The sequence below is a fragment of the Solenopsis invicta genome, chromosome 4 (genome assembly GCF_016802725.1).
Source record: "Solenopsis invicta isolate M01_SB chromosome 4, UNIL_Sinv_3.0, whole genome shotgun sequence".
Lineage (NCBI taxonomy): Eukaryota > Metazoa > Arthropoda > Insecta > Hymenoptera > Formicidae > Solenopsis > Solenopsis invicta.
This window is the reverse complement of record NC_052667.1, coordinates 28,228,360-28,249,900: the sequence shown is the minus strand read 5'-3', so window position 1 is coordinate 28,249,900 and position 21,541 is coordinate 28,228,360. Positions and strand designations below refer to the sequence as shown.

The window sequence follows — 21,541 nt, the reverse complement described above, 5'->3', positions numbered from 1 at the left end:
AAATGCGTGCTCCGTGGATGTTGTAATTAAAGATAGATGTCGACATTGAATTCTAGGAAAAACGGAGAAGAAAATACAACGGAGCTGCGTTGGCAATCCTGTCTGCGAAAGTTGCCACGATCGACGATAGGTGGCACCAGAGATCCGTGCGGCTTCCCAGTGTTTCGACGGTCATTCGGGATAGTCCAGGATCCTGGTTCGTAGTACACGCACGTTCATGGCCCGTTCGAGCCACGACCGCGTGGTGTTTACTCGCAGAGAGTCCGCGATCGGTAATAGTGACCGGTAACCGTCGCTCGGCAGCTTAGCGTGATCGATTTCACGCGGCGTGGCACAACGACTTGGCGCTACGCGCTCTTGGTAAGGATCGCTCCACATTTCCGGAAATTCATTGAAACGCTGGTACCGGGCGCCCAGCGTTGTCTCGCGGCTCGTCGATGCGCGGACGGTAAATCTCCTACAACGAAGGGAGAAAATTCTTGTGGGGAAATCGGTGACCAAAAGAAACGTCGAGTGGCTCGACGACGCCGGTGAAGACAGAGACAAGAGGCGGCAGTAGTGGTCGGAGGCGGAGGCGGTGGTAGTAGTAGTAGTAGTGGTGGTGGCGGCAGCAACGACGGCGGCGGCGGCGGTGGCAGAGGGTACGGTGGCGGGGAAGCTGTTCATCGAACGGAACAGCCGCGCGCGCGGAGGAGCGGCGATACGCGCGGAAAGCGCAGCGGCCCGAGCTGCGTTCGTTGTACGGTTCGTAAACGGGCGCGGGCATATCGCGGGAAAGGAGGAGGCGGCGGCTAGCGGCGATCCTCTGGTAGGTAAGTGCTCCGCGCTTCGCCGACGTACGTACGTAACGTACGAGCGACCTGTATGACCCGCGGCGACGGCCGACGGCGACGGCCATCAATCGTGATCCGTGCGAATCGGAAAATCTTTAATAACGCGATACGTGGGGCGCCTCAGCGAAACGGAGTCCGTCATCGCTCCGCGCTCTCGGCGCTCGGGCCATTCGCGCCCGATGATGAATGACGTAGGCGCCGAGGGGTGTGTCGCCGCGGCCCTTTTGTGTATGCGCCTCTACCACTGTACACCGCACACCGCGTCTCACGTCGCGTCGTCGCGTCGTCGCGACGCGACGTGGCCACGCGACTCGCCGTCGTCGTCGCCGCCGCCGCCGCCACCACCACCGCCACCGCCACAAATCGTCAATCGCCGTCGACGTGAATCACGCGCGCGCGTGTGAGCCACACCGCTCCGTCGTCGACGACGACGAGCTATCGAGGGACTTTACGTTTTCTTCTCATCGGAAGCTCCGAACAATCGGGATATCAAAATTTGCTCTTTCTCTCTCTTTCTCTCTCTCTCCTCCCCGAAAACACGTCGCCATTTGCACGGTCCTCTGTCACTCTGGACGCGCGCGCGACGGCCGCGACGGGCCACCGGAGCCACCCCGTTGTCGCACTCTTATCGCTTTATCGGCCGCTGTCGCGCCGCGCCGCTCGCGCGATGGGCGGCGATCGACGCTCGGGATAAACGTCGTCGCGCTTGGCTAATTGTCTGCTAATTATGTCGCCCGTGTCGCGGAACCGCTAGCGTTTTCAACCTGTCCGGGTTGTCCCTGTCTGGGATTCCTCTCCAGCTCGCGACGGCTGGCTTCCGTCGTTGTCTCGTGTCGAAAGCAATTTCGCGTACCTACTTGGTTGTTACAACCGAATTCCTATCCGTGATCCCTTAGCCGTAGGCTATAGATAGATCTGTATAAAGGGAAGAGAGAAAGAGCGAGAGGGGATCACCACCGATTTCTCTCTCGAGATAATACTCGTATTTTGATGATTCACTCATTCTGATATTTTCGATTGTATCTGTTAATGGTCGCTGCAACAACAGGTTTTAGGGACCTACATTCGAGACAATCACTTTGAGTGAGAGCAGAGACGTTACGCGACGTGAACACGACCAACTGTCTTACGTAAATAAAAAAAATTAATATGTATGAACAAAAGCGCGACATAGAAAGCTAATATTGAGCGTGAGCCCGATAATCGACGACTGTTGTACGTCCGATCCGCGTGATCAATTGTCTCTTCTTTTTATCGTTTCTTTGTCTCTCTCTCTCTTCGCTCTCCCGGTTACTTTCGTTTCTCTTAGCTGATAGCGTTTCAGGATAGCTCGCTCGCAACGACGAGCGTAATCTCCGATTAACCATGACGTCATTGCGTTAAGTGTCTGCCGCCGTGCCGTCCGGCGTCCGAGCCGGTCGACCGTCCGACGACGACGACGACGACGACGACGACGACCATCCGCGTTCGCACGCGTTCGTTTTGGCGTATGATGTCAGGCATCAGTAGAGCGACAAACATTCGATGGCGCGATGCCATTTTGTCAAAAGTCGCCTGGCCCATTTCTTCGAACGATCGTCCTGCGGTCGTCGTTGAACGTACATACGCCCCGTTTTCCAATCGACCTCGCCGATTTATCGTCGTTAACGTTATCGATCGCTCGTTTCGCTGCTCCCTGATAATTACGTACTTGAACGTAGATAATTCCTCGAGCGAGATCGAAAGGAAAAGCCGGCTGACTCGAGACGATATTCATGGTCCGAGCTTATATCTAAGATCATTTTAAGGATTCGATTTTTAGATGTTTCGGAATTATTTCTTTAGCTTGATAGGAGACTTGGGATTTTTTAGTTAAAAATGTATTATATTCCCTGCAGTATTACAACGTTAATATTTATACTTTGATTGATACTTAAACTAGATATACGTGTAAAGTTTAATATTCCACGCAACATTCCATTTCTATTGACGTATTTTAATTTTAATCTCAATTTCAGTTAAAACAAATTTTCAATTTTATTTCAATTTTATTGCCAATCTGAGTTATTCTATAAATAAATAAATAAACTAATCTCTGCATCGCAATAAAGCTACATAATTATTTTAAAAATACTTTAAGTACTCTTAAATACAGAAGAAAATTTATTTTCGAATCAACTGTCGTATTCTCATAGCAATCTATTTTTTTTTCTTTTCATTATTTTGAAAATAGGTATAATACGTTTATTATACCTATTTTCCGACCTTAAGATCGGACCATGAATACGTTCTTAGGAATTCGGAGCCTGTTTGACTAGCGAATACAATTAGAATTCAACGAAATTCAAATAAATCGGCTCGAAAAACTCGTATCTCTTCGGACCTGCGAACAAGTGCGATCTGTGACGAGCACGTGTGCAGGTGCAGACACAGATCCACGCACGTATACGCACGCACCCGTACGCACTGCGTATAATTCCACGGCTACGCGTTGCGTAAGGGACTAATCGTCGTTGTATCATACGAGTCCTCGCGTCGCTACAACGTGAATCGCTTCGAGCCTTTCTCCGGTTTTTTTTTGTTCTTCGATCACGGTCGCTTCTGCAAATCGACCATCGAGAACCGGGTCCGAGTTAAGAGACAGCGAAACTGACAATGGTTCGTTGAAACGACGCGGGATACCGTCTACCGATTATTCGTGTGCAGGGCTCCTCCTTGTCGTCGTGTCGGTGCCGCTTTAAGGCGGCGTGGAAGGTGAGGTAGGATAAACCTTTGTTCCCCGATCACGCGATTTCTAGTACCTGTACCCGAGAGAAAGAGGCGAGATTAGCTTAGATGGGAAACGTGCGGATCGCATCCGACTCCGTCCCTGATTCCTCTCTCTATTTTAAGACGAGAACTCGCGCGGACTCGCGCTAGTAGGCATAGCGAGCTCCCGGCTCGCGATCGCTTTCATTCAGCCTGCGCTGGGAGAGACTCGCAGCAAAGCGCCGTGCCGTTATCTTCGAAGAGATAAGCTTATTTACGAACGGGACGGGAACGCGACTCTGGGAAGATGGAGAAACTCCCCACTGATCTGGAGTAGAATAAGTCGTCGTTGTGCCTTGGCTCGCAGCTAGAGAACTTTGCACGAGGTACGGGGAAACTGATGATCACTTTGAGGCGCGCCAGTGCGTAATCGAGCCAGTGATTTACGCGTTATGGAAAGCAATCTCTCCGTCTGCTCGAAAAGATCGTTGTGGTCGAGCATTCGTCGTCGTCGTCGTCGTCGTCGTCGTCGTCGTCGTCGTCGTCGTCGTCGCCGCCGCCGCCGCCGCCGCCGTCGTTCGTACGAGAACACGTTGCGTTCCCGTTGACGCAACGTCCTCGTTTTTTTTTTTTTCCTCTCTTCCGTCGATTGCCACTTGGTCAATATCGTGACCGATATTACGGCACCGATATCGTGCTGTCAACGAAGCCAAATGCGCGTATAGCGAGGGACTTAAACGAAGCCACTTACGCCGAATACCTCAACCCCTTAACGTTAATTACCTCAATTTGCACCGAACCATCGTTCACGGTCGCCACTGAATTTTTTTTTTCCTCTGAACGACGTTTCCCAACTTCGAATTCGGTTAAAGTGTATCGAAAGTGCATATATCTTGGCTTACGAAAACGAATCTGTTGTCGAGTGTTCGTTGTACTTGGCAAAATTTCAATTGGTGTTATTCTGCAAATACCGCGCGTTATTTTCACGTTGGATAAAATTTGTGTTTGCAAACAATTTATTTTATATCTATACATGTACATAATTACTATTTTAATGTCAATTTTAACATAATCAGTATTAATATATAAGATGAGCATTTAGTAACAATTTTTTATTGTTTAATATTGAGAAAAAAATAGTAATATTAATTTAAAAAATATCTATACATATAAAAGCAAAAATAGTAACGAGACGTAACACGTTGATGAGATAATCGACGAATATAAATCTCAAACGCAACGCCGAGTAAACAGAACAGTCGGCTCCTGGCTGTCTTTTATTCTCACGTTAAGTTTACGGGATTGTCGGTTACCAAGTATTCAGATAGAGTATCGAGGAATACTCTATAATATATAAAATTATTTTCTCAGCCTGGGAAATTTTGTAAATGCTTATAAATTCACCTAAAAAATTATTGAGCACGAAGATCTTGCTTTCGAGCAGCTTCTCGTTATTTAAATGTGTCGATACTCTTTCCGGTGGTCGTGTTAGGATATCTTTATATTATATTGCATATAAAATTCTGCCGAGGGAAAGATTTGGTCAAACAATCGGACGGGTTCGATTGCGTTTCGCGCTTGCGTGCTACGTAATCCTCTGCGGTCAACCATCGTGCTCTTTTTTCTTCTCTTTCTCTCTTATTTTGTTGGTTGTTGCAGCGGAAGTGCACACGCATGACGCACGTTTTCCGGCGCGGTAACAAGTCGGAAGCTCAAGTCGCAGGCGGCGGAGCGAATCAGTCTCGCTGCGAAGCGGCCTGTCGATTTGCCGTGGCCTCTCGTAGGCGCTCTCTCTCTCTTTCTCTCTCTCTCTCTCTCTCTCTCTCTCTCTCTCTCTTGTCGCATATATATCGATCTTGATGACTGAACGACGAGTTGCCAGGCGAAAGGGAATACGTTTCGCGAATTAGAACGCGCGCGGTTGCGGTCGCGCGACGTGAGCGATGCTCAGGCTAGCGAAACATTCAGCGTGGGATATCCGGTACCGATGGATGATGACGAGGGGAAACGTGGCGTGAAAAGGTGAAAAGCGCGACGCCGTAGGATGAGGACGCGGCGGCGCCGTCGCCGCCGCCGCCGCCGCCGCTGCGCGTAACCGGGGATACACGAGAACGTTGCGTGGAGCGCGATGCACCGGTACTTGGCGTAAGGAAAGCCAAGCGGTGAACGACCGTTGACACAGATCCCGAGCCGAGCGAACGTCGCGCGAGTAAAATAGCCGGCACAGTTGAGCATTCTATTTTACATCGTTAACGGGACGACGCCCGCGAGTAATTAAAGGGGGGAAAAAAGAACGGACGCGGCGGACCCCCAAAACCCCCCCATCATCGTGGCCGAATAAAGGGAACAACGCGTACGACGCGTTCGCGTCGTTGCACGCACACGATTCCCGATAGGGCCCCGCAACTTTATTGATCGCACACCGGTAAGGTGTCCATACCCCTCGCGCCGGATTCGGCAGAAACAAGTATAAATGCCGCTTTACACGCGTACGCGAAACAACGGTGACTGTAGGCGTTTCGACGAAATATTAAGCTGCAGGTCTTCGTTGCTTTCAGTTTTTATTCGAGTCCATTCTTCATTGTCCAATGTGTTCTTAGAAGAGACGTGTTAAGAAACCTTCAATTACTATGTGGAGTGATAGTTTATTCTTCAATATCAATATAAATTAATATTAATTTATTCTGTTTTTATTATTATTTAATATTAAATTGATATTAATGTATTTCTCTTATGGAGATTTTATGCGTTTCTATTTTTAAATGTCTCTTACATGATATGATTTGAAATTGTATTGAAAATGTCAAGATTTCTACTAGATGACGATGATATTAGAACATGACATTTTACAGTTGCCGGTACTCGTACGGGGCTCGAAAATGGCAGACACGAGCCAACAAGCATTGAGCGAGCCACACACGAACGGAGTGATGGACGGTTTAACGGAAGATGAAAAAAGCAAGATGAGACCCGCCGATATTGATGCGGTAAGTTTCGTGGAACTCCATGTTTCTTCGATAATAGAAATCGAAGAAAGTTCAACATCCAATGATTGCTCATCCGAGTTTCGCCAGCGCGAGAAAGGCTTGAAATACAAACGAATTAATCGGACCGTGCAAAACGTGTTAAATCCGAGAATTCTATTCATTTACAGGATATGAGAGAAATGGAGAGGAGAAAGAGGGTCGAGATGATGATGAACTCACGAATCTTCCGGGAAGAGCTGGAACGTATAATTGAGACACAGATGAGGGACGGTGGTGCTGGACCCTCCGGTCTCCTGCAACAAATCTCTGACATGATGGGTGCACAGGGAGCCCGATTCAACGGCAATGTGTTCAAAAGTTAGTTCCGCCCCGCCTAAAAATTGTCCTTCCCTTTTTCTTCGCTTTTATTACTAATTGATTTGCTCGGAAATGTGCAGATTCGAATTGCGTCTTGCCTATCAACGACATACGCGGCGTGGAAAGCATGGGATACGCCAAGGGTGAGAAATTGTTGCGGTGCAAGTTGGCATCGGTCTTCAGATTGCTCGATCTCTATGGATGGACGCAGGGCGTTGGCGGGCAGATCACCGCCCGTCTCAATCAGGATCAGGAGCACTTTTTGGTGAATCCTTACGGGCTACTCTACCACGAGGTCACCGCCTCGAGTTTGATCAAGGTGGACATGCAGGGCGCGATTGTCGAGCAGGGAACGACGAACTTCGGCGTGCACATCACCAGTTTCCAATTACACTCGACAATACACGCTGCGAGACCTGATATCAAGTGTATTATTCATATTACTACTCCGTCCGTTACCGCAGTAAGTAAATGTTCTGTCTCTGGTTTCTCCATTCTTCGATGATCCCCGTTTCTCGTGTGTCCTTTGCACGTACATCTCGTGTATCTTTTACGAACATTTGCATATTACACTCAATTACGCGATGTCTCTTTAATAGCGATTAATAATGAGCATTTATTAGTTCTGCTCCAAAAGGAACTTATTGACACACGCGTGACATATTGCGTAGGTTTCCTCCTTGAAGTGTGGTTTGTTACCAATCGGTCAGGAGAGCATAGTTATAGGCGAGGTGAGCACCCATCAGTACATAGGAGGTTCTGTCGAGCCGGAGGAACGGGAGAAAATCGCTAGAAACCTCGGGCCGATCAATAAGGTTATGCTTCTGACGAATCGTGGTGCCCTTTGCTGTGGAGAAACAGTGGAAGAGGCGTTCTTTAACGTTTACAATACCGTAGTCGCCTGCGAAACGCAGCTGAAGCTAATGCCCGCGGGCGTAGACAATCTAAGCCTTATTAGCGAGGAATCGAAAAAAGCTATATTCGAAGCGTCGCGAAAGCCACCGATCCCTCAGCAGCAGAGCTCAGCGGTAGAGTCGTCCGCTCTCGCGGAGAAACTTGAGAAACGCTGGAGAATCGGCGGCGCTGAATTCGAGGCCCTTATGAGAATGCTTGATAATGCTGTAAGTTAGTTTATCCTAGAAAATTATTTGCTACTGTAATAGTAATACTTGTCGAAATATATTTAAATATATCGCCTTCTTTTCTCTTAGGGCTTCCGTACGGGCTACATATATAGAAATCCACTCGTAAAGGGAGAACCCCCGAGACCACGAAACGATGTTGAAGTTCCACCGGCCGTATCGTCCTTAGGATATCTGCTTGAAGAGGAAGAATTGTATAAGCAAGGGTAAGTTTCTATTTTTTTCAGTTTTGCTTTGACATTGAATAAAATAGTTGAGGCTCAGTCAATTTCTTTTTTCTTTGTACAGGCTGTGGAAGGGCGGACGTAAAGGCACAGACAGATCCCGTTGGTTAAATTCGCCGAACGTTTACCAAAAGGTTGAGATCCTGGAAACTGGAACACCCGATCCGAAAAAAATCACCAAGGTAGAAGTCATTACTTTTGAAAATAAGAACGACTAATTATTTACTCACGCGCGATTTCACTCGATACTAAATTTAATATAAGCAAGTACTCTTATTTGGCAAATATAATCGCGTATTGTGGCTGCTAATCGGATTATGACTTGCGTAATAACAAAGAAGGAAAGCTTTAAGTGTGTCAAGTGCAAAATTAAATAGTTATGACATATTAATATATATCAATAGTATAACATATTGATATACATGTAGAACTATTCATCAGATTTATTTCCGTTTAGTTTGATTCGAGAATAGAATTTTCTTTAATAAATATTTACTTTGCGACTTGTCTCGCAAATTTGTTCCAATTGAAAGAAGACATTTCGATATATTAAATTTTTCGTGAATTTAATATCAAGGTAATGTTACGAAGATTCCTTAATTTGTTTTCTATGAATGATGATTTTATTTTATCGAACAATGTTGAAGATATTTTTAGCGATGATTGAGAAAGACAAATGCGCATATTTACGGCCGTAAATAGGTAGTATATTCATATATGCATTGCGACGTAATGCATTGGTTATTCTGTTTTGTTAGCAGTCGGTTGCATTTTTCACGCTGTGTTGTATAATTTTATCTTGTTTTACCAAATTTTTTTATTCATTTTAATTTTATTATAATTAACACACACCAATATGTCCTAATTAATCACGATTATTTACACAAATTTCATTCATTCCACTTCGTGCCATTAATTCTCAATATTAACTGCTGATACGTTAATTATACCTTTGACACTACTACTTTGGTTGTGGCAAACGTCTCGTCGAATCTCAAAGAATATTCAATATTAATGTTGGTTATACTGACATATATAGCGGTATATTGCTCTTTTTAAATTATAGATATAAATCTAACTCTTGTTACAACAGAGCTTGATTGATTTAATGAACGCTTATTAATGCGATATAACAAATTATTCAAAAGTTTAAAGTTAGAGCAAAAATCACATTTTTAGAATTTATGCTATGACCAATGTATGTATATGTGCCTGTGTGTATGTACGCGCTGTTTGTGATTTATGCGTATAATCATTGGTCACTTCACAACATAATATTGATAAAAAGATACAATCTTTATTATTCATCTAAAAAGAAATTAATTTTATTGCACAAGTTTCCGTGCAATGTGTTTTCCGATATGAAAAGTATTAATTAACAAAAATGATCGGTACGTCATTCCTTAGTCTATTCAAATTTTATAACAAGTATCAAATAATCGTTCATTTTAATGTATTACTAATTGAAAAATACTTTATAAACGCTACAATATAATATAATACTTTTTTTTGTACATTGATCTGCGTTTTAACAAAGATTGATGGCATGATTAGATAGGTAACTCATTTTTCTAAATCGTCAAGAAATATTCCTTTAGGATATCAGTATTTAATAAACGAGAATAAAGAAACTTATAATAATATATAATATAATAAGAACAATAAAGTGCGCAAAACGGGAAACAGAACGAGAGTTGGTAAGCATTCCCGCAAGTAAAAGTTACGAAACATTAACGTGTTGAATTCCAGTCAATCGTTAGTATAAGTACCTTTACATATAAGATATTAACGACTGTTCTTCTGTAGCTTCTTGATGTTTAAATAAAGTTATACGTGCTGTTTAAAGAGAATGATTATATCAACTTTAATGAAACTTCAACTTTAATAGCGTCCCAAGCACTATTCATAGCCTGCAGACGCTACGTTAATAAATTTAGCCCTTTCTATAATACGATGCGAAGTTATATGTATGTTATCTTTCACAATATATTTATTGACACTAATTATACGATTCTGAGACTATTCTGCGAAATTACCTTCCATCAAGAGTAACCTTGTGCGAAATCTCGGGGTAAAACTTTCTCATATATATATATATATATATATATATATATTTTAAAACAATTACAATTATTATGAAATTTCGTGGCATTTTATTTTATTATTGTATGAGGCGATAATAAAATAATAATTAAATATATTGTATCTTATCTTACTTATGCACTTTTGCCACGATACATATAAGATATGTGTAAAACATATACAAGTGTTTCTCACGACTCTGTATGAATGTGTGCCTGATCGTCAAGATCTTGTTGGCTTGGTTACACTGATCCCACTGCATTTACAAAACCAGATCAAGTGACCCTTCACATTTCGCAATTCTAAGCTATTTTTTTTAAACTAAATATTTCATAGCAATTAATGTTGTTAGATTGCCGAGTTATACATTTATATGTAGCATTGCATGTAATTGTATTGAATTTTATTTGTTGATTTGCTCGAGACTTCGAATATATTGTCATATAATATATGTAAAATATAAAAATATTGTAACGATGTAATACGTAGCTGCAGTGCAAAATCTAATATTAAAGCATTTTCAATTATTCTATGATATCTATTAAAGGAGAGAAAAATATGCAGCAGGCACACATAGCATGCAAGAGTCTTACTTTATTAACATAATTGCTTCTCACAATGATTTGAAAGGGATCGACTAACGTTCTGGTTTTGTGTGTGCAGTGGGTGTCTGATGGATCTCCTACCCATAGCAGCACACCAGTCAAGATAGACGGTGCTCTTCAGTTTGTTCCGAAAAATACCAACCCAAAGGAGTTCAAACAATTACAACAACAGGTAAGTAGTGTTAGTTACATTTGCATCATATCCTAGTTGTCTTTGTTTCTGCTCTTTTCCCATCAGCTAATTTTGGCATAAATGAGAACGTACAAGTTTGACACACTTTCATCTCCCTAGATTAAAGATTACCGACGAGCAGAGAAAATATCGGCTGGTCCGCAATCCCATATATTAGAAGGTGTATCATGGGAAGAAGCTAAGAAAATGCAGGTATACAAGTTTAAGCGAGTCTTTTTCTTGATTTACATCAATTAGATACATCCCATTTATTAAATTTAGCAAAAAAAAGAAAATACTTCCTATTAAAGTAGCAGTAATCACGTATTATTCTAGTTTGAACTTAAATTGAAACAAAGCATCTTTCTAACTATTAGTTATTTGATAAATCCCTGCAAAAAAATGTATATGTTTAACTTGCATACTCGTTGTTTACAAGGACGCGACAATTAGTGGTACCGGAGAACAAGTAGTTTTAGTAGGGGCCGCTAGCAAGGGTATTATACAGCGTGGTTTCCAACACAATGCGATGGTGTACAAGACACCTTATGCCAAAAATCCTTTTGACGCCGTCACGGATCAAGAATTGGATCAGTACAAGAGAGAAGTCGAACGCAAACAGAAGGGAGATCCTTGTTAGTTCCATTCGTCATTTTTCCAATTTTTTTCCTATATTTGCATGCGTCTTGTATTTGTATCCTGTATCTTAGAATTATTCTGTGTCCATTTCCCATGTTTACCGGATGTTGAACGGAACCATTAATATTACCTATTCTGTAAATAGACGATGAGTCACAATCAGAATCCGAGGCCTTGTCGTCCTTTAACATCAGTCGTGCGACGCATGAATCCAGCACTGCCAAGAGTCCTATTCAATCACCAGTTTCTGTTACTTCGGAAACAGAGGAGGAGAGTAGAGACGGTAAATTCATGTGTTTAATTCACATACGGGTTTCCATACGTACCATGGAATGTACCACGTTTTTGACCGTTCAATATCGATACATTTTTATTTTCTGCATCGTTAACGAATATTCGCGTGTACTCCTTTGCTACAGAACCCCGAGTATTGCGAATAGAAACGAAACAAGTGCCTGCGCCGAGTCAACCCGAAGTTGTGTTAAGCGATGGTGAGTTTTTCCTCATCTTTTTTTTTCTTTTTTTAATTTAAAAAAAGGTTTCCTTTTTTTTATATTTTAAGTAAGCGTTATGCCACATCATCCTATCTAAATATTGTAACGAATGATTAACAAAGTTACGATGAGATGTTTGCTTTCATTCAAATCCGATTCTTGCATGGCCATGGCTTTTTGTTTGCGGACGTATAACATTCGCGTCTCTGCCTTCGTAACAAATTCACTAATCATTAGAATGCAGCACGTTACGATCGTGCACGAAGATTATATAATTTTGCACGAGTCGGTGTTTGTCTATCGTAATGGTAAATGCCCAGTGTGATGATTTGTAAGACACACCCGAGTACACCTACATCTATAATTTCGTGATTGTCAGAGGTACTATGTACATATAGCCTTATCGAGCGTCACGTCGAACGACATCGAATTACGAAGAATATTTTACTTTATGAATAGATGTGACTCGTACGTATTTATTTTTGATATGCAGTGAATGATGCTACTACACAGTACCTTAATGAGATGCGCTACAGAATGACTGAGCGACAAAGCAGTTACAAAGGAGGTGAGTTTTATTTTACACGGGTAAATGGCGATCTAATTCATCAATCTAAATCTCCTTCTGGTGCGTACTATTTACGATGTTTAACTGAAAAAATTGTATCTGATATTATATTTATAAAATAATCAAATTGAACGTGTGACTTTTTTACGATTAATAAAAAATGAAAAATCCTATAAAGAAAGGATTTTGTGAAATAACGATTATTTACTCAAAAGTCTGAGCTTTGATATAAAAGATGCATTATCTTCAGTTTAACCTCGTATATAATTTTTATTCAGTTTAATTAATTTTGTTTGATTGTGAGATACATTTCATCCAATGTAAGCTGCACCTTTTCCGGCATGGAATACGCTCCCCATCCGCAATTACATAAAACCCACGTACATACATTAAAGATTGTGTAAATATATTCGATTTCATATTATCTCTGAAATGTATGCAAAGTCTTTTGCCTACATACATGGCATGTGTCTCGGAAGCTTTTTCGTCTTCATTTGCAACTTGAAATAACAATCACCAATGCTTGCATCAATAACTGATGTTTATGCACTTTCATTAATCTCATTTTCTCTTTATTTCTGTGAGAAACGCTATAAAGCTCTTGAAAAATCTTATATGTTTATATTCAATTTGTAGTGCGATTTCCATTCGAAGCTCAAATGGAAATTGCACTTTGCGATTGTTTTTAAACGACGAATGATGAAGAATTATCAATTAATATAAATTCAAGTTTTATTTCTTTTTCATTATAACGCAAATCGCGGTGAGTAATATTTAAAATAGACGAACAAATAACAGGTTTGCATTCAGTAACATTTCTAGCGTAAAATTAAAGAGACGCATAGCCAGAGGATGGAAGTAGAGCTTCTTCAGCTGTAGCTATTATTACTTGTAGTATCTAGCTCAGCGTAAGCGACGAAGATTCGCGAATGGTGGAGAGTATCCAAGTGATCGTGAAAGTTCTCTCCGTTTCTCCGAAGCGAGCAAACCGATCGATCGTTCGCTGTTTCCCATAGTCGAGACGTACATTTGGACGTAATGTTTGCAGATTGCGAACTAACCAGCAATTGCAGCAGCGTGAGCAACGAGAGTTCGCGAATGTACTGCGACCGGCGGTTTTCCGAGCGTCCTTATGATGGCCCCCGTTTGGAGAACGTTAGAGTCTTGATGACCGCCGAACGAAAGAAACCTGTTCTAATCACACGTACGAAAATGCTCGTTAATGGACGAAGCCAAGTTCAATCAAACACAATCTCTCGAGACGAGGCTTTCGTCAAATCGCGCTATGCGGCAAGACGGAAATTTTTCGAAGATCTTGAACATCGAAAGAGCGCGACGAACTCGGTTGTATTGTCAAGATCGAAGGCGAGTGCAAATGATGAGAAGGACAGATCAATGCTTGAACAAAATTTCACTGATCCGAATGAGAAAAAAATCTGTAAAACTGTAAAACTGTTGGACGCATCTGTGAAATGCGCAGATGCGAGTACGAAAGAACATGTTGAAAATCTGAGCGGTGAAACGCGTTTGAACGAAAACGTCGCGATGTATTCTGTGGCATGGACGAATATCGCGCAGCCGAGTTTCGTTGAACGTATTAATGTGAAGGAAACGAGGCTCAGTTCGCGTAATATCGCTTTCTGTATAAACGGTGACGGTCAGACAGAGGAGGAAATAGGACACCATAAAAGGGTTGAATGTCCAACGGTCGAGACGATTGCTTCCATGGAAACGGAGTCTCCAACAACTTTTAGTGATAAATCGAATTCTATGGTCGATATGGATAACGAACAACAACAGCGCGCATCGACAAACACAGAAATGACACTTGCCCGCAGCTGCTCTAAAATAGTTCAGCGTGATAACAGCGATAACGAGAAAGACTTGCGTTCGTTGAACGACTTATCTTCCAATAACTACGATGGGCGTTTCATTGATCGTTATGAATGCGATGAAGATAAAGATGTGTCGACAGATAAAGAAATAAACGGCGATTTGAAATCGACGGTGAAATTGAAGAAACAAAGCGTTCAATCTTGGATCGAAAACTCCTTGTGCGATAGCAACTGGTCAAGTATCGCGGAAGTCGATTCATATGAATCATATTGCAACGATATCACAAAAATTGTTGAGAGCATCGACGTGAACATTGCCTCGTCGAGAACGGAATTGGATGCGTTGCCTGACACGGACACTTGCGTCAAGTACAATCTGGACTCGACAAATATGAGTCTCATTTACAGTCTGACTCCGCCGGCGGCCGTTGACCAGGACGAAAGCGGCAACGATGATACCTTGCAGGACTTGGCGGAACGTTCGTCGGAGTGGCAGTCCGATTCAACGAGAAGCGACAACGATGAAGCATTGAGCGATTACATATGGATAGAGCCGGAAATGACTGAGACAGAGTATGTCAAGTCTACACAAGATCGCAGATCTTCGAGCGATAGTAGTTGTGCAGAGTTAGATCAGCCCTTGTCCGAGAGGCACTCGTCAAGCGGTTCCGACATACTCGAATTACCGAGTTGTACGATTCGCGAACTGAAGGACATCGACGGCGAGGTCTTCCTCAATGGAATCAATGAATCTGCCAACAAGATCATCGCTGATCTCGATACGTCCAACGAAGTGCCGCCGTCGTACGACGCGGTGGAAGCCGCACAGCAGATTATCACCGAGATTATCGAATCCATTTACATTCTACTGCATTTAGATTCCTCTATTCACGACCTCAGCGTCGTGAGAGAAATCGTGCGCACCTTGATCAATAGTTATCAACGCGAATACTTGCTCATGGAATCTGGCGATCAAGCATGCATGTCAGATGTCTTCACGATGATCGGCAACAACATTGACAATACTTGTCGGCTTAAAGGCTTTTTAGGGAATCTGTCTGGCAACTTTGACAATTACGATAATCGAGATTGTGAAATAGGGTTATACCAAACAGAGGGTCGCGAATCTCCAGCCGTGATCGAATTTTGTACTGTGGCGAAGAAGTTGCCAATCATTGCCGTCGACAATAACGCTTTAGAATTGAACTTTCGCGTAGTCAAAGTCTCGACAAACGAATATGCGGACATGTCACCAGGTGCCCACCTTCGCCTATTCGGCGAAAACTCTATTGTCGTCGATCGCGGTCTCGAGATCGGTAAAGCTAGGGGCGGTGAAAGCACAGCGATGATAAAATCAGAGCCAGAAATGTGGTCGTGCGAACGATGCTCCTACTGCCGCGAGGAGGAATTGATAAGGGAGAAACTGACTTTGACGCCTATTAGCGAGGAGTCAGACGATGCTTTGCACGAGACCGTTGACTCTTTAAAAGATCCTGACGATGAGCCATTGTGTCACTTGGAAACCAACGATGTTATCGAAGAGAGTACGACAGCAAATTCTATGAGAAAACGTGTTTCCCTTGACGACACCTACACAATTTCCGAAGTCAGCTCCGTCGTTATTTCGGATAATGACGAAATGAATGATCTTGAAGAACGGTGCGTTTGGGGAGACGTTGAGGATCCGTCCATAGATTGCATGTCATATTCTTACGAGACCAAAGAGTTCATGTGTCTGGAAAAAGCTCTCGCGGCTGAAACAGCTCGCAACTGTCCAACGTAGCACTCCATTTGTCTTTCAAAAAAGCGACATTATAGGTGCGATCAAATTGATACTACAAATGCTTTGAAACATTCTTTGATTGGTCAATTTGTAAAATTCTTTGTTTTGATTGGTTAATCAATTATTTCGAAAAATTTGTAGCGTCTAATTAACCGCAGTCTATATTCTATCTTAGTTACCGTGATTGTTTAATTGAATTACCAAAGAGTATCTTTTTAAACAGAAAGATATTTCAACGATCTCTTCGTTGATATACAATCGCATCATTACAGTGTTTTAGCTTGCGGGTCGGTCGCTTTATCTATAATTTAATATATTTTTTTAGAGAGGGATCTCATAATATTCACGTCTATGAAAAATGTATCACATGGTTTATACGCTCAATCTTGCATGTCATTTTCTGCGTGCATATTTATTTTGTTCAACGCGTCAATTTTTTATACGTTTTAAGCCAAAGAAATACTTATTCGTATAAATACGCGCGCACAAACATTAAACATTAAGACCTAATGTTATTTTATGTTTGTTAAGTTTTGATGATTCTATCTGTTCTCATTACCTTTATAATTCTATCGTCTCTTTAAGCACAAACAAAGCGCATCTCCTGCGCGATCGACTTTAATCATATTTGGAGTGAAAAAAAATTTGACAATTTCTTACAAATCAGCATTGACATTTATGATACAAGAATGTTAATATTATTTGTTTTCTAGTATTTTCAATTTTCTTTTTTTTTGTTAAGTTGTGACTTAAAGACGAAAGATTTTGCTATTTAATGTAATGTATTAATTTTAATATTCTTCTTTTCTTGATATGTAATAATGAGTTTAATTGTTACGTTATTACATTATGATCTACACTTTTTCTATGATATTGTAACTGAGCTAACTTGCATTGCGAATACTTATATGGTATAATTCATTTATATATTTTCAAATATTTACTGCACCAGCTTCAAAATGTTAAATTAAAAATTTGCATATAACGCTTATGGTTTTTCTGCACCGTCTCTATTTGGACCTGCATTAACCCTTACCGTTTATCCCGTTACCTTTTCAATGATATACATGCATCCTGCAAGCTGGGAATGATCGATGTTAAAACGTGTTTGCTTGGGAATGATTGATTTTATATAACAAATCCACGAGCGAGTATACTTTGACAAGTATCAACCAACGTCGTTTTTTAAAAGGTAAGATGTCTGTCTCTTTCTCTCGCTTTTTTTCATAAAATACAATAATACATAATTGACAGCTGTCTAGTCTTGATGGGATTAATTTCAATCCTTTGGCTTACAGATTGCTTTGCAATTATTTCAACTATTTGCAGATTTAATTTTCTCTTATTACAACGATCTGAGGATTCATGTATCGAATAATTCATTATTTGTGTTTTAGGAGAGAATACCGTAAACGGCGATCACTCAGACGCTCATCACAGTACTTTTTCGCATAGTAGCAAGGAGGTTTGTTGCAATACTTTTAATATTAAAGTCACCGATATATTATATCATATGCGGAGAAACGGGCATTAATTTTTTGTATGTTTCATTATTTATATCTAGAGCAATTCTTGACCCTTCAAATTAATCTAAATCGTTGTTTTTTATTATTAACTCTAGATTCTATTATTCACTCTCTAAAACAGTGGACTTGTAAAAATCTCCGCATATGTTTTTTTTCACCTATCATATTACATCACATTCTTTGTCTTCTCATCTCATTAACACTTGGGAACGCTGTTTTTGCAATAAAATATGGAATAAGATATTTTTCGATTTATATATAATATAAGAGATACAGCGATTCGAGTAAATTGTCGCTTCACTTCTTGCATCAATTTTCACAGTAGAGCCGATATAATCGTTAATAGATTCGCTTCAAAAGTTCTTCTATTATATCGATTTGCATGCGACCAAATAATTAACTAATAGAACAATTAAGCGTGAAAGTTTGGCGGTTTATGCATGTGCATGCAGAAAGGTTTATGGTTACGGTTGGGACCTTCCGTGTTAAGGGTTCCATGTCGCAGGATGTGAGCGTTAGCGAGGAATCGCCAAAGAAGGAAAAGAAGAAGAAGAAGGGCCTTAGGACACCATCCTTCCTTAAAAAGAAGAAAGAAAAGAAGAAGTCGGTCGAGGCGTAGGTAGTCGTAGCTCAGGTAAGCGATCCACATCGATCTATATCTCGTTTTCTGAATTTTGATGTCGACGTAAAGAATATTGAGATTTGCGGATACAAATATATTTACGGATCTGTTGAACGTCGTTATTTTTATCTTATGAACGGTAGTATGCTTATGCTAGAGCGTTTCTTACAATGTATGATCTACAAATCGATCATACGACCGAGCGAGTCGCTATTTCTTCTTTCAGACCTTTCCTCTCTTATAATATCGACTGTAATTTTGGAGATTTCCTCTGTTCTCCGATGAATAATGAAAAATTTCAGCAACTCGCTCGCTCGCTCAATCGATCGTCCCAGTCGACGTGGTTAATTCGTTGATCCCGGGCGTTGCTCATTGAAGGTATGGAAGAAAAGTCAAAGCTTTTCCTTTAGAGATTAGACGCGCTCGCGCTAAGTTTCATTCATGGCTGCAGCGAAAATAGAATTACATTCGCGTAAATAAAGAGATATATGTCCTTAATAGATAAAGAAAGATATATTTATTAACACGAATAACGCGAAGTGTACCGAACGTTATTGATATTCAATTAACATGTATATTTGCAGACACTGCCACAAGCAAAAGCTTCTCGTAAAAAATAAAACGAACATGCAAGTTAAACAAACTGAAGATCGAAATGAGCTCGGTTTAAAAAAAAAAGGACGAGATTCGACGAGTAAAAAAACGAAGCACGGACGAATGGCGGAAGATAAAATGGAAGTAGATGGAGGCACGCGAGGAAAAATGATCGAAGCGAACGAGCAACAATCACAGCATCTTTCCAGGACTCAAGACTGCCATCGCATTACGTCTACGCTAAGGAAACTATATTGTACTGTTAATGTTTTTACGTTTTTAATTTGTTAAGCGTCGCGCTAATGTATTTAATCCGCTATTTAATTTTGCCTCTCCTATCCTGTTTGTGTGTAACGCAATAAAGAGTTACATATGCATACTTTGCGACGAAGAAAAACAGACAGATAGAGAGAGAAAGAGAGAGAGGGGCGTAATCATCCTTATTATCTTATTCGCCAACGTCGACGCCGTTGTCGTTGCCACCGTCGTCGTCGTCGCAATTCTCGTCGTCCTCTGTCTGCTTATCGTTGTCATCGATATCGACATAAACGTCGTCATCGTCGTCGTTGCCGCCGTCGTCGTCTTCGTTATTATCATCATTATCATCGTCATCGTTATCATTATCATCATTATTATTGCCGCCATTGCAATTATCATAGTCATCCTCGTCGTCGTTGTCGACGTTGTTGCTATTATGGTCATCGTTGCTATTTGCTTCTACTCTATATATATTATATATATATATATAAATATATATTTTCTCCTCTATCTCGAAATTGTCTCAATTATATTATTGTAACTGGTCATTTTTAGATTAAGAGTAAAATTTCGTATGGTCTCTCTTGAAACTGAGAGATGGAGAATTATGCAATAGTTTGCGGCGCGTAAACTTTACGCGAATGTTAATCGGATACGAAACATATTTTATTTATCTCGAACGCGAATTTTCCTGAGCGATATTGGATCAGCTTTATCGCGATGGAAAAAAAAAGAAGTAGAAGTGAATGCGAAAGGCTGTGTTCTAGAATTTGAAGCTGGCGTGCGAGAGAAATGCGTTGCGAAAAAATACGGATCTCATGACTGTCCTCTATCAAAAGCATCCCCGGACAATAGAAATCGCCTCTGACTCCCGGACTGATGTACTCGTCTTCGTGATATGTATAAAGTAATTTGTGCCGTACGATATCCCATCGATTGCGATTGTTACCGAGTTGAAAACTTTATTACAACTGTCTATCGATTGGCGCTTATATCGACATAATACTTTATAAGTTAACTCAATAAAAGAAAAAAAAAGGCGTAATGCTAACAGTAAGTCATGCCTCACGGCGACATTCAGCTTGTATTGTTACCAAATTCGAACAATCGGTAAGCTTAGGTATGTTCATTAAAAAGATATAAAGTAAGCTAGAATCAGAGTGAAACTAAAGTGGAACCGAAGTACGGCGACGTGTACTTTCAAAAAATTTTCAATTTTATCTATATTCGACCTAACGAAATAGTTTAAACATCTCAAATCGAGTTTATTATGACGAATATTCATTGTACATAAAAACGCGGAACTATGTAATAATTTTTGCTTTTTTTTCTTTTGTAACGGATTAATTACTCGTTGATGTGTAGAAACGTGCCTTTCGTACCTTCGTCAAACGATTAGTTTTAACATTTGACATCCGTTTTACTCTTTACCGTATTTGCTGATTTATTATAATTCAATTAATCGTTCGATTTATTGGTCGTCGCGTATCATTTGCAATTGAATAACAGCTTTTTGCAGTAACTTCAACAAGTCGAACTTGGTTGGACCAAGTAAGTAAGAATATCTTTCCTAGAGTCGTGTTGTTTTCACAGAATGCGATCGTATCATAATTTTAATTAAGTGAGAAATGACTTAAGGAGCGATCAAAGTCGCGAATGCGGAGCGTTGCAATTTTTTCGTGATTTTCTTTGGCTTGTTGAAGCTGTCGAGGAGTGTTGTTCAAATTGATAATTCGAGCACTAATGATTACGTTCTTTATCCGTAATTGATGATCGACCGCTTATGCAACGTGTATTTTGTACAAATAAAGTCGGCGTTATATCTATATATAACATATGTATAACTGTATGTATATCTGCGTAGAACACCGAGTCGTGTTGTACGTAGAACCGAGTATATGTAAACGAGGAAGATATATAGTGCTGTTTTAACAGTTTGAGCATTATGAATCATTCATGCTCGAAGTGGTTGAAAGAATTCTAGAGTAGATAATAATGAGAACGAAATAAAGCGCACATGCACATTGGCTTGCAAGTTTTTTTTTTGTTTTTATCAATGCATGCGCGAAGTGAAAATTTTAATAATATATTTT

At 40.9% G+C, this 21,541-nt stretch overlaps 1 protein-coding gene across 16 annotated transcripts; it reads left to right on the top strand.

Moving 5' to 3' along the window:
* The first annotated feature begins 155 nt into the window (after window positions 1–155).
* On the top strand, window positions 156–21,475 carry LOC105200363 (protein hu-li tai shao). 16 transcript variants are annotated; one of them, XR_005574520.1, is made up of 16 exons: window positions 658–812; window positions 6,413–6,547; window positions 6,715–6,904; window positions 6,985–7,367; window positions 7,576–8,025; window positions 8,116–8,252; window positions 8,335–8,452; window positions 11,016–11,129; window positions 11,250–11,342; window positions 11,569–11,764; window positions 11,914–12,051; window positions 12,188–12,259; window positions 12,756–12,830; window positions 17,846–17,913; window positions 18,427–18,608; window positions 19,181–21,280. XR_005574520.1 is itself a non-coding variant. In XM_011167878.3 (16 exons), the coding sequence occupies exons 2-15, from the start codon at window positions 6,440–6,442 to the stop codon at window positions 18,591–18,593; spliced, it is 2,256 nt and encodes a 751-aa protein (XP_011166180.1). In that variant the 5' UTR covers window positions 658–812; window positions 6,413–6,439; the 3' UTR covers window positions 18,594–18,608; window positions 19,181–21,280. The 16 variants fall into 16 exon arrangements, 14 of the variants coding, with proteins under 14 accessions (XP_011166176.1, XP_011166175.1, XP_011166174.1 ...); XM_011167878.3 differs by having other exon boundaries at window positions 18,480–18,608; XM_011167877.3 differs by having other exon boundaries at window positions 18,465–18,608.
* Window positions 21,476–21,541: the final 66 nt, after the last annotated feature.

Bases quoted from the DNA above. Each gene is read 5' to 3' on its own strand.
- LOC105200363 (XM_011167874.3), top strand. From the start codon at position 6,440: ATGGCAGACACGAGCCAACAAGCATTGAGCGAGCCACACACGAACGGA. The intron at 7,368-7,575 runs GTAAGTAAATGT...CATATTGCGTAG, and splicing joins CTACTCCGTCCGTTACCGCA to GTTTCCTCCTTGAAGTGTGG. The intron at 8,026-8,115 runs GTAAGTTAGTTT...CTTTTCTCTTAG, and splicing joins TGAGAATGCTTGATAATGCT to GGCTTCCGTACGGGCTACAT.